This window comes from Athene noctua, chromosome 2 (genome assembly GCF_965140245.1).
Source record: "Athene noctua chromosome 2, bAthNoc1.hap1.1, whole genome shotgun sequence".
Classification (NCBI taxonomy): Eukaryota; Metazoa; Chordata; class Aves; order Strigiformes; family Strigidae; genus Athene; species Athene noctua.
The window spans coordinates 32,763,117-32,779,870 of record NC_134038.1 but is presented as its reverse complement, the minus strand read 5'-3'; the positions used below and the strand labels follow the sequence as shown (position 1 = coordinate 32,779,870).

Genomic DNA, 16,754 nt, shown 5'->3' with positions numbered 1-16,754 from the left:
TTTGCTTCAAAAGAACCTATTTTTATTATATGATTATTAAAATTATTGATGTTTTTTGTTAAACATGGGGCTTTTATGATTTTTCAATTAGTCTACAAAATTCCTTCTTTGCCCAGCTCTTTTTCTGTTTGGCTCATCCTCCTCCCATTCTCTACTAGTGAAACTCCCTCTGCCTTTGGCTGCAACTGTCTGGGGACTTTTTGTTCCCATTTGCAGCATCTTTTGACCTGCATGACAGTTATTTTCTGTCAGTCAAAGATCTGAAAAATGCTTGCTCTATTACTCTCTATTCAACACATGCTATAATGGAGGTAAGAGCCAGGAAGCACCTTTGTAAGGTACCAAGCATTTGAGTAGACCATTCCCATCAGTAAGTGCTCCAGGGATCACAGTTTGAGAAATGAACCCTTAACTGCAACCAGACCAGAGGTGAAAGCAAATATATTAAGTAGCTCTTTCCTCTGATCTCAGGCAAACCATTACAGCCTTTCAAAGCCAGACATGTTTTACTCCAGTGTCTTGCTGCAAAGTGTTCTGCCTGGCTTTTGCAGCCTTTTCTAGAACATGCTTAATTTGCCTCTTCAGTGCATTTGGCTTTATGTGTATCTTACCTTTGTTAAAATGTTTGTTTTCTCCTCCTAGTTGGATCTCACTCATGTAAAAGAATTGCAGCTTTTTTCACTCTATTTAAAGCCACATGATAGAATTTAATAGGTTTCATTACCTCTAATTGTAATTATTGGTTGAAGTCCTTAATTTAGGCCTTAAACTAATTCATTTTCATGGGTAACAATGACAACAGTGCGTTGTGATCTGCACTGAAATATGCACTTAGCTTTCCAGAGCCATATTTCATTTCCTGGTTTTTGTTTGCTTCTCATGCTCCCTCTAATTTATTTTATCAAAAGGGCACAATGTTGTTTATCATTTCCAAACAAGCCCTCTGAAACAGATTGTTGTTTCGATTAGACTTGCCTGGAGGGTGGGCCCAATGCTGCAAGTTCTTTGGCTTCTCTCCTAGGATTAGTGGTTTCATGTTAGTAATTTGATTTAAAACAAATAACAAACCTTATGCTTCTGAGCAATAAGTTTACAAAGAAGAATAACACAGTACTGTGGATAAGCTGCATCCGTTTAATGGACACCTGCAGTTTTCATCTTCCTTGCAAAATTTTAATTTTTAACTAAAACTAGCTTTTTTGTTTTCTATAGAATAAAAACCCTTTTCCCCTTCCTAATCAGTGAGATGAAGTCAAATATAAAAATCATTGGGAAAAAAAAACATTGTCTGAATTGATTGTCTGTCTTTCACAACAGTAAATTTCAAAGTCTGTTATTAACTATTCAAGCACATTAAAGAATAGTCTAACCGAGTGGAAATACACACCTCTCTCATGTCCACAACCTCCCTTCTAACACTGTACATACCTTCAGCCCCCAATCCCCTATTTCTGCAAATAAAAGTCTCATAGCTAAAAGACTGCAGCCGTCAGATGTTGAGCAACCACTGCAGTAACCCAAGCCAGGTCAGTAATACATGACAGCATTTCTTGTTAACAGAAGTGCTTTGGACGCTTCTCTGCTGCTGCCTCAGGCGTGTACCCCACATTTAGCCAGTGCCTCTAAGCCCCTGTTATTTAAGCTAATCTGGTTTATACACAGAAGTGATCTTTCCAAACAGTGCATGTAACAACAAAGCAACAGACATTATGCAGTTTCCAAACTCAGTGAACTGTTGCCCTATGGGGGTTACTTTGCTCCACATGAGTATTTCATTGCAGCCACGCGTGTCTGTGTTTCCAGTCCCAGGAGGCCCAGGTGCTGAAACATCTGGCAGAGAAGAGAGAACATGAGCGAGAAGTGCTTCAAAAAGCTTTGGAGGAGAACAATAACTTCAGCAAAATGGCAGAGGAAAAGCTGATACTGAAAATGGAACAGATCAAAGAAAACCGTGAAGCTAATTTAGCTGCTCTTATTGAACGTCTCCAAGAGAAGGTAACTACACCATCACTCCTCACCTTAGACTAGAAAGGAAAATCTAATCCAAATTTTGAAGAGGTCTTGTGGGTAGCTCTTATTTCAGCTTGAGCAATTTTTAAGTCAGAGCCCCTGATGCTTATCCAAACCACCAGTCACTTTTGAAAGACTGAACATCTATAATCACACAGTCATGGTTGAGGTAGGAAGGGATCTCTGGAGGTCATCTGGTCCAACCCTCCTTGCTCAAACAGGGCCGTCTAGAGCCAGTTGCCCAGGACCATGTCCAGATGGCTTTTGAATATCTCCAAGGATGGAGATTCCACCACCTCTCTGGACAACCTGTTCCAGTGCTTGGTCACCCTCACAGTGAAAAAGTGTTTCCTGATGTTCAGAGGGAACCTCCTGTGTTTCAGTTTGTGCCCATTGCCTCTGGTCCTGACACTGGGCACCACTGCAAAGAGGCTGGCTCTGTACACTCTCCATTCAGGTATTTACACACACTGATGAGATCCCCTGGAGCCTTCTCTCCAGGCTGAACAGTCCCAATTCTCTCAGCCTTTCCTCACAGGAGAGACTGAGAGATGCTCTAGATCCTTAATCTTCATGGCCCTTCACTGGACTGTCTCCAGAGAAAGATCGATTTTCTAGCTTTAAGAAGTGCTGTGAAAGGTCACTTGTGTTTAGATTTCATCTTTCAAGAAAAGTTATTGATAAACAGTTGTCCTATGTCTGTAGTTCTTGGTTTCTCAAAGATGAAAAAATATGGGGAAAAAATCTTTCCTATATATCAGAAAGGTCTGGTCTTCCATAAGTCTTGCAACTAGAAGAGTAAATTTTCTTTGGAGATCTTTGGTACAATCAGAAGAAACAGGTAGATCACAAACTCCACCATGCAGGACAAAATGTGCCCTTCTCCAAAACAACCCTTCCGCACAAGAGAGGGAAAGATGCAAATAAAGATTCCAAACTGTTAAGAAAAAAATAATTAGTTCTCCTGAGTGATCACTTGTTTCTCTCAGTGATAAACTTTTGAATATGTTAGTAAATTGACTAACAGAAAGAAAATAACTCTCAGTGGTTTTAAATGAGATCTTCTTCATACACACCTTTGCTTCTTTGATGGAGACAAGTGTCTCAGAGAGTAGAAAAGAAACAACAGAAACCGAAGGATAATGTTACAAGTGAGTATGCAAATGGGTTAATTCTTGAGCTTAAGAACTTGATTTTTACTTGGCATTTTTGCATTAGATTACTTTGCAAGCACATATCCCAAAGTTTATAAAAACAACGGGACAAGCCAATTAGCCATCCTTGACGTCCAAAAGGAAATGGGAAGGACAGCTGAAACATCTCTCTGTCCTAGGTTAATGTTAGCAGTCTGTTAACCCCATTTCCACAGCAATATGATGGCATATGTGCATGAAATCCAAAGAAGGCTTCTGAACAAAGATGACCATAACTCATTTGGGAACATTTGTACATACCAGTAATTAAAAATTGCATGACTATAGTTTTCCCAACATGAAAGCAAACCCTGAATTTTCAGGAAAAGAAGTAGTGAAATACCTGGGTCCAAATCTTCAAAACTTACACAGAACTGTAGACTCCCCAAGGTATTGGTGTCAGGAGTTCCAGCAATCAAAGATAACTTCTATATACTGCAGTTAATAGTAGCCCTGAGGAACAAATCCCTTATAAAATCTAGCATTCAGAATTATGGATCTTATAAGAACTGTGGTTTACAGTTTCAGTTGTTGAAATAAACTTTCTTGGCCTGTGATCCATAGTCCAACTCAGACAATAAAAAGATAACTGTTGGCTTCTGTGAATTTTTTACCATAGAAGACCATCTAATGTATGGAAATACATAGGGAGTACCTTAAACTGAAGTGACCTTATGTTTGTCATTTGATTGTCTGGGGTTTTTTTCAGTGAACAGACACAAGAGGTAAAAATCTGATAGTTGGACTGTTGAAAGGAAAAAGGCATAAACCAAAAACCCTAAAACCCTGAAGGTGCCAAAAATAATAGTTTTACAAATACCCCAAGTACAACATTCCTAAATCCATTTGACAGCTGTTATTCCTGACCACAGGCCCATTTCCACAGAAGTATCTGAATATACAGTGGCTCAAGTAAGTCTAAATGAATTATGACTGCTTTTGTAAAAGTGAAGACAGCATGGCTGAAAGTGGACAGCACTGTTTTTTGGTAAACATGTCCCTTCTCCATCACAGCCACAGAAAGAATGGAGAGGACAGTTAGTTTCATTGGTCGACCTGAGGGGATGTTTGAGATGTTCAGATTGACCCATCTTGGTGGAACTAAATTCTTGGACCTTTATTTATGGTTCAAAAATGTTACAGATAACACAGTAATTAACACTTCTTCTTGCATACAGTGTGCAAGCAATTAACTCAAGCCCAGTCATCCTTCCCTATATTTAGTTTAACATCTAGGAATTCAAAGAACAAATGTGAGCACATGGCACATTTTATACTGCAAGCAGCACCTCTCTATGTGGGCCTTTAAAATGAAACTCTCTGAGGTGCTGAGGATTATAAAACTGTATCAGATACAAGACTGAGCTCCAGAGTGTAAGTAGAATGTAAGCATCAAACAAGCTTCAGGCTGGTTTGGTGGAGGCTCCTGAGTTGCATCACTTAAAAATGGTTGTGCTGTGAAACAAGTTTTGCACAAGCATCAAATGCACAGCCTAAAGGGGTTGTTATCAGGAGCCTCCCTGAGCAAGCAGAATGAGAAAGAGGTTTGATTTTTCCCTTTTTGATGTTTTCCAGGAGAGGCATGCTGCAGAGGTCCGTAGAAACAAGGAGCTCCAGGTGGAACTGTCTGGCTGAAAACAGCAATGGTGGATGTGACCCATCCCCACCATTAGTAAACTCCCCCTGCCTATATTATTATGGATCATGCGATATCAGTATGGGAAATGTATGACATGGTTTAAAAAAAAAATAAAAATCAAGAACTCAATAAAAAACTTCAAAAAAGAAACAAAAATAAAAACAAAAACAATGCGGTCTCTTTGCAGAATGATTTGCTTGATGTTTAAAAAACTTGGATCTTATTTTGTAAATACTTACATTTTTGTTAAAAAATACAAGTATTGCATTATGCAAGTTATTTCATAATCTTACATGTCCTGTAACAGGCTTCTGATGTTGTCTATTTCCACTCGGTTGAATTTGCTGGGTCTGTTCATTTGAAGCACCTCACGTCTACTTCCATTCCCTGCGACTTTCATTCCAACCTACCACGAGGTCAGTAGTAGTTCTATGGTGCTAGAGACCAGTCATTGCCTAATAACCTAGACTGCTTTACCATCAATAAGCTTTGTTGAAACAGTGACTAGATCACAGGTATCGTGACTTCACATTCAGCTGTCCAAGACAAAAGGCTCTTAAAATGTAGTTTCTTCAAATGCAACTTACACTACAGGACTCTGTAGTGTGTTATATAATTGAGGTTAAATAGCCACCTGCAGTACTTGTTGCTTCTGCTTTTTGAGGTGAGAGGCAACAAATACAGCTATGCAACAGAATGAAAACAAGTGGGATCAGTTTGAGGCAAATTTAAGAGGTACATTGTAACCATCAAGCTGTGACAAATTCTGGATGATGCCAATCAGCCATACAAACGCTAATTGTAAAGTGAGCTTAATTCACCACTTGAAAATTTATTGATGAAGCAACTAATAGATAGCATCAAGTGGCTTTATCTGTAGGTACCATGATCTATTGATACTTATCTGATGCTACCACATTACATGTGTAATAGTACAAGAGGCTACTGAATATTTCATCTGGAACCCATGAGCCAGTTGTTACCTTTTTTTTGACACTGCTGACTTCCATTTGTCATGACCTTTACCCTCCAGTGTTAGCCAACCCTACCTAGTGACAGACATCTAGGACTAAGAGGGCTGAAGCAGGAGGAATGACTAGACAGGGTGCTTGTGCCAAGTACAGTATCACCAAACCTAACACATCATCCCCAAAATAGCTACAGTTTTGAAGTTGTCCCTACCCCCCTGGAGGTTGCTGCCTGCATATTCTACTCTTCATTAGTGCTATTTTCCTGTATGTCATTGTGAGCAAGCTGTGATTAATAAAGAATTGGGGTTCTGTGAACTGAAAAAGGGCTTGTCTCTTCTCTCGCTCCATTACTTCTCTGAAAACCTAATGTAGTCATAAAAGCATGGAAATGAGACTTAAATAAGACCTATTAATAAACCAAGTCTGCTAATACAGGACTAACCCCTGCTATGTGTTTTCCAGTGCTTAGGCTGGTTGTTTTTAAAGATTACCATATAAACAGAGCCTATAAATGGGACCTCTAGCACTGAGTTTATTAAAAAAGAGAACTAGCTACACTCACATGCACATGCACCCCTTAATCTTGACTCAATATTGGGGAAAAAAAAAACTATTTGGGGAAAGAAAAGTGAATAATGTAACTCTGGGAACATACATGAATAGCTGCAGCAGGATTCTGCCTGTTAACACACTGATTTTCGGGGTAATTCACAGAATTTATTGAAAAACACAAAATTGCTAGGGAAGCTGCTGAGCAGCAGAGATGAGATATAAAAGTGGATTGAATCCCACTTAGAACTGGACAGGTGATTAAGCATCACCTCTAGGATTAGTTTTCTGATTTACAGTCATGAAAGTGGCATCATTTACTTGCTCTTTCAGAGAGATGGTTCAAAAGCTTCTGATCTGCAATAGCCAGTTTCAGACCCCTGTAGCCTATTTTATTTCAGAGCCAAGTGGCTGGAAGACTTGGCCCGCAGTCAAAAAACAGCAGAAGTTGATCTAGGTGCAAGGCTGCAAGCTCAGCTCTGTGTGCAATGAACTTTGTACCACAGAATGAGAGGAGTACGCCAACTTGTTATGGCAGCTTAGTTTCCTTCATCGAAGTCCTTGTCTTTCTGGCAAAATTAATGGAAGTAAACCTCATGGAGAAGACAAATAGCAACCTTTGAATCTGGGTGTCATGAGCTTCAGCATTGCCAAGCCTTCAAAGTTTGTATATTGCTTTAAGCCCCAGTAGGAAAGGTCATTCAGACAAGCTTATATTTCAATTTAAGGTCCAGGATATTGGTTTGAGGACTCCTGAATTTTTGTTTCATTTCCCAATGGCAAGTCATTTACCGTTTTCCCTGTCCACTGCCTCAACAAGCTCTGGTCATGCTTCGAGCGCTTTTCCTGTTTGTCCTGCTGGCTACTCTTGCCCAGAAAACAGGCCAAGGACAAATCTCTGGTGCTGAGATCAAGCAGGGCAGCCTTGCCTCCATGGGGCTAAACTTTTTTCCACAAACAAGGGCGTCTAAATCTAAAGTGCCTGTTGGGATGATCCCCAGCACATGCTCACCCTAGCACAGATCTGGGCATTGACTGGGAAATGCTTCTCAACAAGTACCAAGACTGCACAAAGGAAATGAGTGAAGAACAAGACAGTGTGAACTCTGTAGCCATGTTCTGCTCCTGTTCACCTGGGTCTTTTAACAGTTGTGGGTCTGGAGTTCATTTTATTAAGGTATAACTTATATTTTGAAAACCTGTTTGCAAATACACTTCATATTTAACCTGTAATAGCAAAAAGAAGTATCTGGAGAGCTGCAGCATGGCCATTTCCTTATATTGTTCCTGTTTCCTATATTATTTCCTCATATTTTGCTTTGGTACTGCCTTCCTAGCTCCTTCCTGCTTGTGCTAGCAAAAGCATATTGGTGCCATGGGTCTCTCATGTGGAGTTCTAGATTAAGGATCTCCTTGAAAAGTAATAAAATATTTAAAACATCCATTTTTAAAGTATTACCATTCTGGCTACTTGAAATATCTATTTTTTAGTTCAACAGCAAGCAGAACTTTCAGGACTGTCAGATAAAAAAAATTAGGCCACTTCTTTGATTAACTGTAGGTGCCCAACTACATGCTGTGAGCTGTGAACAGCTGATGCTGAAATGCAGAGCATTTTCCATAGGCTGCCTGAAAACCTCCTGCAGGACAGGAAAGAGCCTGAAGCATTGGTGTTGCGCTATGCAGATGCTCCCTCCTCTTACTGAGATTTATAGCAGCTCAGCAGCAGGGCAGAGCTGTGCAGCACACCAAGAAAGGCGCTTCTGACCTGTGGCCTCCACAGGTCCCAGGACTGTCCCTCTGAGGGTGGGTAGGGCTCCATTTTCTATTAGCTAACACATCATTTATGTCAAGGTTGACACAAAGACACTGCCCAAGTAGTCAAACAGGAACAATTCAAAAGTGTCATAGTTCACATGGTCCCACTGAAGCCACAAAATTTACGCTCAAACCAAGTCAAACTTTTCCAAAGTCAGGAGGCTTGGATCCAGGATTTAAACCCATCACTGATCCAGAACTTTGAAACAACGCCTTTTTTTTCCCTTTGTTATTACATTTCTTGTCACATGGAGGGGGTTTTTTTTAATGACTAGAACAAAATCCTAACCCTTCTACAGCCAAATGGCAATGTCTGTCTGTTCCTTCACTCCAGGATCCCCAAACAGCAACATCCTATGCACGCACACACAGAGTTGTCTACCTGTCTGCCTTTCAGCAGTCCTGTCAGAGGGACAGGCTCTGTGTTCAGTGTAGGAAAGAGTTTTACTCCCAAAACCTTAAACCATACAGAGAAGTACTTCTATCTCATCTCCCAGAAGTAGAGGGACATGGTCTAAAATCTACATTTAGGCAGCATGAACATCTTCCCTCTCATCCAAATACTCCCAGATCCCACCATGTCAAATCAAACTCTCATCAGGTTTTTGTTGGAGAGAAGAGAGAATTGCACAGGAAGAGGGAGACTACTGCCATCTCACAGCACATGCCTTGGTCTGAGCATATTTCAGCAGTGGAAAGAGACAGCCATTCACTCAGAAGAAGGGGTATTACGATGGAGGTAATGGGAAAATTTTAGATAGTATTTCCCATGCCTGAGGGCTGGTGCAAGTCATGCTGGTGCATAAGTGCCATAGCTGGCACAAATGATGCTGGTGCAATAGTGCCATGCAGTGGTCAGTCTTAATAATGGGGATCATCTCCAAATACACCAGGGATTTCCTCTGGAGTATATTCATCTAGCCTGCTGCACATCTTACACTAGGTCTTTACATAACATAGCTGGTGGCTCTGAAATCTGAAGACTGAGCCCACACATCTTCAGATTTAACTGCACCGTAACAATGGGTGGCACGACCACAGGTAGCTGTAAAACCAAAAAGAGCTGATATTTTCATGTGGAACAAGGAGTAGCCAGAATCACAACTACTGCAACACCACCATCAGAAACTCTCAGAACTGTGAGAATATCAGCATGACTGAAACTCCAAACATGTCTAAAAAGCAACAGATAATACACAGTAACCTGCTCAGAGGAGAGACTGAGGAGGTGATGAAAACAACGTCAGAAATATGGGGAGCTGTGTTTCATGTTTGAAAAGTAGGCTTCATCTTCCAGCAGAGGAGAGAGAATGGTCACTCCTGAAGCTGTCATACTTGGAAAAAAATGAACTCTTTCTCCACCCCAATACTTGGAACTAGGGCACAAGACAGAGCAGCCTATAATCCAGCCTGCAGTATATATGTAAGTGTAAACTATAGCTCTGTGAGCAGCAGAAACAAGAGCCTGCTATGGACTCCCCACAGATTAGAGGGTTCTCCAATGTACAAGAAAATGCCTGTGCTTCAGCCATTCCTAACTTCACTGTTTTGCTGATGCTCTGATAGTATCTGAGCTTTAACTCTTGCTCTGGAGAAATTAATTGAGGGTTTTTTTTCTATTCAAATGTCCACAAAGACAGTAGGAATGCATATAATTGATTATTTAGAGAAACATTCTCCTTCTTCAAGTTTACAATGTGATGACAGCTTGCTTTTCTTTTGGGTAGCAGTAAATGGTTGCAGGAAAATGTCTTCCTACTGTAACACGTTGTCTTTGGTCAAATGTGTTCCAGAAAAGGAATAACCTGGCCAGCTCCTGAAGATGGAGGACATGAAAGGCATTATCCAAGATGCAGACCAAGCAAGTGATGTAAGAAAACAGTCGAACTTCAGCTTAAATTTCTTTTAGCTATTTTAGTTGCAACAGTCTTTTAAACAAACCTTCCATCCCTTCAGTTGCAGGGATGGATGGAGAAGAATACAGGAGAACTCAACAGATAACTTGTGTCTCCAAGATTGGTGCTACTGTCAGGGCTTCAGATTTTTCAATCACGGGTTAGTGTACAGAATGACAGACCTTTTGACATCGGATGGAATGCACCTGTCCCAGAGGGGGAAAGGGATTTTGGGGCAGGAGTTAGCTGGGCTCATAGACAGAGCTTTAAAGATTTGAAGGGGGAAGGGGAAAAAACATCAGCCTGTCTGAAGTGCATGTATACCAATGCACACAGCATGGGTAACAAACAGAAGGAGCTTGAAGCCATGATGAAACAGGAAAATTATGATGTCGTGGCTATAACAGAAACATGGTGGGATGTCTCCCATGACCGGAGTGTGCCAGTTGATGGCTACAAGCACTTTAGGAGGGATAGACAAGGAAGGAGAGGTGGTAGAGTGGCACTCTATGTTAGGGACTGTTATGATTACTTTGAGTACAAGTGTAGTAAAAACAGGATGGAGTGTCTTTGCACTAAAATCAGGGTGAAGGCCAACAGGGCAGATGTTGTAGTAGGAGTCTCCTATAGGACACTCAACCAGGACAGAGGTGGATGAAATATTCTATAGGCACGTAGGAGAAATCTCACGATCACTTGCCCTTGTCCTTGGGGAGACTTTAACTTCCCAGACATCTGCTGGAAATAAAACACAGCAGAGCGGGACCAGTCCCAGAGATTCCTGGAACGTGTGGGAGACAACTTCCTGATGCAGCAGGTTAGTGAACCGACCAGAGAAGGTTCCCTGCTGGATCTCCTCTTTGTGAACAGAGAAGGACTGGTGGATGATGTGGTGGTTAGAGGACGACTAGGGCACAGCGATCATTAATAGAGTTCTCTATTCTTAGAGAGGCCAGGAGAGGGCTAAGCAGAACTGCCATCATGTACTTCCAAAGGGCTGACTTTGTCTTGTTTAGGAACCTGCTTGACAAGATCCCTTGGAAGATGGTCCTGAATGGTATAGCGGTCCAGGAAGGCTGGGCACTCTTTAAGAAACTTCCTTAATGGCTCAGGAGCAGGCAGTCCTCAGGTGCTGTAAGAGAAGCCGGTGACAGAGGAGATCACCCTGGCTGAACAGGGAGCTTTGGCTGCAACTCAGGGAGAAAAGGAGAGTTTATGGCCTTTGGAAGAAGGGGCTAGCCATTCACAGTGGTTACAAAGATGCTGTGGGGCTAAAGCCCAGCTGGAGATTAATCTGGCTTCAGCAGTCAAGGACAAAAAGAAATATTTCTGTAAGTATGTCAACAGCAAAAGAAATACCAAGGAGAGTCTCCATCCCCGGCTAGATGCAGGAGGAAACATGGCAACAAGTGATGAGGAAAAGGATGAGGTGCTTAATGCCTTCTTTGCCTCAGTCCTTAATAACAAGACTAGTTGTACTGAGGGAATCCAGGATCCTCAGCCAGAAGACAGAGACTGGGAGAATGATCCCCCCGCAGTCCAAGAGGAGACAGTCAGTGACCTGCTGCATCACACAGACACACACAGTCTATGGGACCAGATGGGATACACCTGAGGATGCTGAAGGAGCTGGCTGGGGTGCTCACCAAGCCGCTTTCCATCATTTACCAGCAGTCCTGGCTGACTGGGGAGGCCCCAACAGATTGGAAATTGTATATAAGATGTATATAGATGGCCCATCTATAAGAAGGGTCAGAAGGATGATCTGGAAAATTACAGGCCTGTCAGCTTGACTTCAGTGCCTGGGAAGCTGATAGAGCAGCTCATCCTGAGTAACGTCATACAACACGTGCAGGACAACCAGGGGATCAGGCCCAGTCAGCATGGGTTTATGAAAGGCAGGTCCTGCCTGACAAACCTGATCTCCTTCTATGACAGAGTGACCTGGTTATTGGATGAGGGAAAGGCTATGGATGTTGTTTACCTTGACTTTAGTAAGGCCTTTGACACCGTTTCCCAAAGTATTCTCCTGGTGAAACTGGCTGCTCATGGCTTGGATGGGCACACGCTTCGCTGGGTAAAAAAACATTTGGATGGCCGGGCCCAAAGAGTTGTGGTGAATGGAGTTAAATCCAGTTGGCAGCCGGTCACAAATTTTGTCCCCCAGCGCTCAGTTTTGGGGCCACTCCTGTTTAACATCTTTACTGATGATCTAGACGAGGGGATCGAGTGCACCCTCAGTCAGTTTGCAGATGACACCAAGTTGGGTGGGAGTGTTGATCTGCTCGAGGGTAGGGAGGCTCTGCAGAGAGACCTGGACAGGCTGGAGCCATGGGCTGAGGCCAACTGGAGGAGTTTCCATAAGGCCAAATGCCGGGGGCTGCCCTTGGGCCACAACAACCCCCAGCAGCGCTACAGGCTTGGGGGGGAGTAGCTGGAGAGCTGCCAGTCAGAGAGGGACCTGGGGGGGTGATTGACAGCCGGCTGAACAGGAGCCAGCAGTGTGCCCAGGTGGCCAAGAAGGCCAATGGCATCCTGGCTTGTGTCAGCAATAGCGTGGCCAGCAGGGACAGGGAAGGGATCTTGCCCCTGTACTCGGCACTGGTGAGGCCGCCCCTCGATTCCTGTGTTCAGTTTTGGGCCCCTCACTACAAAAAGGATATTGAATGACTCGAGCGTGTCCAGAGAAGGGCAACGAAGCTGGTGCAGGGTCTGGAGCACAGGTCGTACGAGGAGCGGCTGAGGGAACTGGGGGTGTTTAGTCTGGAGAAGAGGAGGCTGAGGGGAGACCTCATCGCCCTCTACAGCTCCCTGAAAGGAGGGTGCAGAGAGCTGGGGATGAGTCTCTTTAACCAAGTAACAAGCGATAGGACAAGAGGTAATGGCCTCAAGTTGCACCAGGGAAGGCTTAGACTGGATATTAGGAAGCATTTCTTTACAGAATGGGTTGTCAGGCGTTGGAATGGGCTGCCCAGGGAGGTGGTGGAGTCCCCATCCCTGGAGGTGTTTAAGAGTCGGGTCGACATAGCGCTGAGGGGTATGGTGTAGTTGGGAACTGTCAGTGTTAGGTTAATGGTTGAACTGGATGATCTTCAAGGTCTTTTCCAACCTAGATGATTCTGTGATTCTGTGAAACTTTGGAAAATAAGTACAGCATAATAAAATACATTTTAAAAACATGAACTCTTAAAATATACCATTTACTAATGAGTCTTTTAGATAATAATTTCCAAAAAAAATCCCCACGTACAACCTCTTATGACCAGAAGAGGGCAAGCTCTGATTATTTAACAGGCAACTACAGATGGTAAATTTTACTTGGAAAAACCTGTCAAGCTGTGCTCTATGCTGAAATCCTACTTTAGAGCATCGTGGAGATCGATGTTCTATATTTACCCTAAAATCTGAATTCGGGTTTGTATGCAACGTAAAAAATAGTACTTTTTCTTTAGGTAAAATTCATTACTTTGGCTAGATTTCCATAAGAATACAGCACTGGACAGGCATTATGTAAGCTAAAGGGTAAGGTAACCATATGAATAAACAGTTTAAAAATCACTCTTCTGTTATTCTGGAGTTTAGGAGCCAGTTCCTATCCTCCCGGGAACCTGAACCAGCCCTCCTGAGTGCAGGATGGAAGCAGGAAAACTTCCCTGCTTTTCAGCTGGATTTTGAGCAGACTAGGAAAGGGTGATGCTCACAGCAGAAGCAACCAGATTCAACAGCTGGGCCATCCCTTCATGCACTGTGTTTTACACTTACACGTTTGCAAATTATGAAAAAACTGGTGGATCCCTGTGGCATATGAACAGCTCTCAATGAGCCAAGATCTGGTTACGCTGATTGCAGATTATCCCTGACATAGATATTAGCTCAGGAACAGCACTGGATAAATACACGTCTTCTGCCTCCAGGGACAGGTTTGGGAGCAACACAGCTCCTCACTCCAAAACACAGCCTGCACCTGAATTAAGTTTCTGTTAGACCTTTAGATGTCCCCATGAAGGGCCAGCTCAGTTTTCCTAGTGCTATTCTCCTACGACAGTGCTAGGAGGGAGCCTACCAATGCTGGAGGGAACCTGAGTTGGCCCAGCCTGGTGTGTCAGCTCAGGTCCTTGCACACCTAGCCACAGCCTGCAGCAGAGCTCAAGCAGAAGAAGAAGACATCCCCCAGGTGCTGCAGTGAAGGAGGATGCTGCCAGTTGCCACTGGGAGACAGCAGAAAATGTGGTAGCAGCACCCAAGATTGGGGAAGATAAGAGCAAAGTAGTCGATGGTGCCGCTTCTGCTTTGAGATCCCAAACATCCCTGGGACCTCTGGAAGCGTGCTGTGGGAAGGTGATCTGTGAACAGGGTCACAGGTCATCCTGGGAGCTGCACTCTGGAGCCATTGCAAGATGCTCTCCAGCACTGACACCAACACGTGGGTGCTGACCCTGTGTTCCCTAGCTCACAGCAGGTCATCAGGCAGGTCACCCCTGTCACAAGTGGGGTCTCCCAGGGATTGATATTGGGCCCAACACTATTTAATCTTCATAAGTGATCTGGATGATGGGATCAAGTGTACCCTTATGAAGTTGGCCAATGATACCAAACTGCGTGGGGAAGTGGACACTTTGGAAAGAAAAGTCACCCTGCAGGAAGACCTGGATAGCTGGAAAAGTGGACTAACAAGAACCTTGTGAAGTTCAACAAGGACAAGTATAAGGTCTTGCACCTGGGAAAACATAATCCAGGAGGGGAGCAGCTCTGTGGAAAAGGACCAGGGGTCCTGGTGAACAAGTTCAATATGAGTGAAAAGCATGCTGCAGTGGCAAAGAAAGCCAACAGGATGCTGTGTTGCATCAACAAGGGCATCAGCAGCAGAGATAAAAAAGTCATTATCCCACTCTGCTCATCGCTTGTCAGGCCACACCTGGAATACTGTGTTCAGTTCTGGTCCCCACTATGCAAAAAAAGATGTAGACAGGCTGGAGAGGGTCCAGAGGAGGGCCACAGAGATGATCAAGGGACTGGGAAGCCTGACATATGAGGAAAGGCTGAGGGAACTGGGTTTGTTCAGCCTTGAGAAGAGAAGGCTTAGGGGAGACCTTGTCACCATGTTCCAGTCGTTAAAGGGTGGCTACAAAAAAGGTGGAGACTCCCTTTTTACAAGTCACATAGAAAAGACAATGGGTAATGGGTACAAATTACTCCTGGGGAGATTTCGATTGGACACAAGTGGAAAAATTTTCACAATGAAAACAACCAGCCATTGGAATAATCTCCCCAGAGAAGTGGTGGATTCTCCAACATTGGACACTTTCAAGATTCAGCTGGCCAGGGTGCTGGGCCATTTTGCCTAGACTGTACTTTTGCCAAGAAAGTTTGAACCAGATAATACTTGAGGTCCCTTACAACATGGTATTCTATGCTTCTATGATCAACCTTGAGCATTATCTGCACGTCCTGGTCACCTGTAGAAATTATACTACTTTTTTAGTTTTCAGTGCATTTTTATCCTCCTGCTTAATGCAATAATAAAATACTTGGGCTAGTTTTAAAAAAGTTAGTATTTTCATATGAAAGGATTCGTAATGACTTTTGAAGGCAGGCAGGCATCTCTGTTCTCCCATGAGGCTACCTCTGTAGCTTTGATACAGCTTATCAGCAAGCCAAGATGGAATTTACAACACTGAAATTAGAGAGATTCTTCCTCATTATTTCCCATCATTTTTATGGTTAGCCAAGGTGGCCAGACTCTCCACATCAAGGCTGAAGACAGATTTTTTTCTTCTGTCAAAGCTACATAGTTGTGAAGGACTAGGAGGAGACAGTTAAAAATTAAAAAGACACCTATTATCATTCTTCCCTACCTAATCATTTTACCAAGAAGTTGATAACTTGGACATCATCTTCCAGAGCTCTGGAACATGCAGAGTTTACTGTGTGGCCATGCACACTTCTGGCCAGTACAAGCCACTCCTGTGCCTAGCAAATCCCAGGTAGGGTTGGGGACTCCCATGTTCCTACCAGGCAGCCTGAATGTAGCTGCACTGCTTTTACACTGTGGTTGTTTACTGAGACATGAGCTGTTTGCACGGTTTGGCCTCCATGCTGAGGCACCTTCAATGCTTATAGATGTAGCAAGCAGTCTTGGCTATACAAAGTCCTTTGCATAGCCCCAGGCATCTGCTGGCTCTTGCAGCACAGGTGCAAGGATGCATCCAAACAGCCCTGAGCTCTCTGGCCTGGGCTCAGGCTGGCTGAGCTGAGCCAGCTTGAAAACAGGATCTCTCCAGCCAAGCAACTCCATGATGGGAGTCCCAGGACCCGCCAGTGCAAGCGCCTGGCCGCCGCAGGACAGCTACATGGGCTCCAGCTCACTGGTAGCTGGGCTCAGCCGATGTGGAGGGCAGGCAGAGCCAGCGCAGCTGTACAGGCCTCTGCAGACCCGGGAGTGAAGGCAGAGTTGGCACTTTGTCCTCCACCAAACTCTGGCTGTTTCACTCCCAGTGCAGCAGATTTCTCTGTTCAGGACTTCCTTTGTCATGGGTCCCTACTCTTCCTGCAGTCAAGGTGGATGCTCCTGTATTTTTCTACTAAAGCCCAGTTAGTACTTGGGGCTTTTTATGAGTATTGAAGCAGATTTGATTCCCTCTCTACTCCAGGAGGCATCGGGTAATTCCAATTGTCTGCT

General features: G+C 43.6%; 1 protein-coding gene across 1 annotated transcript in view; it reads left to right on the top strand.

The window, feature by feature from the left end:
- STMN2 (stathmin 2) overlaps window positions 1-6,201 on the top strand; it is a 42,274-nt gene extending 36,073 nt beyond the window's left edge. The window contains exons 4-5 of the mRNA XM_074897669.1: window positions 1,804-1,995; window positions 4,779-6,201. Coding sequence (XP_074753770.1) covers window positions 1,804-1,995; window positions 4,779-4,838 — 252 coding nt within the window. The 3' untranslated portion in view covers window positions 4,839-6,201. The remainder of the gene's footprint in view (window positions 1-1,803; window positions 1,996-4,778) is intronic.
- The last annotated feature ends 10,553 nt before the right edge of the window (window positions 6,202-16,754 follow it).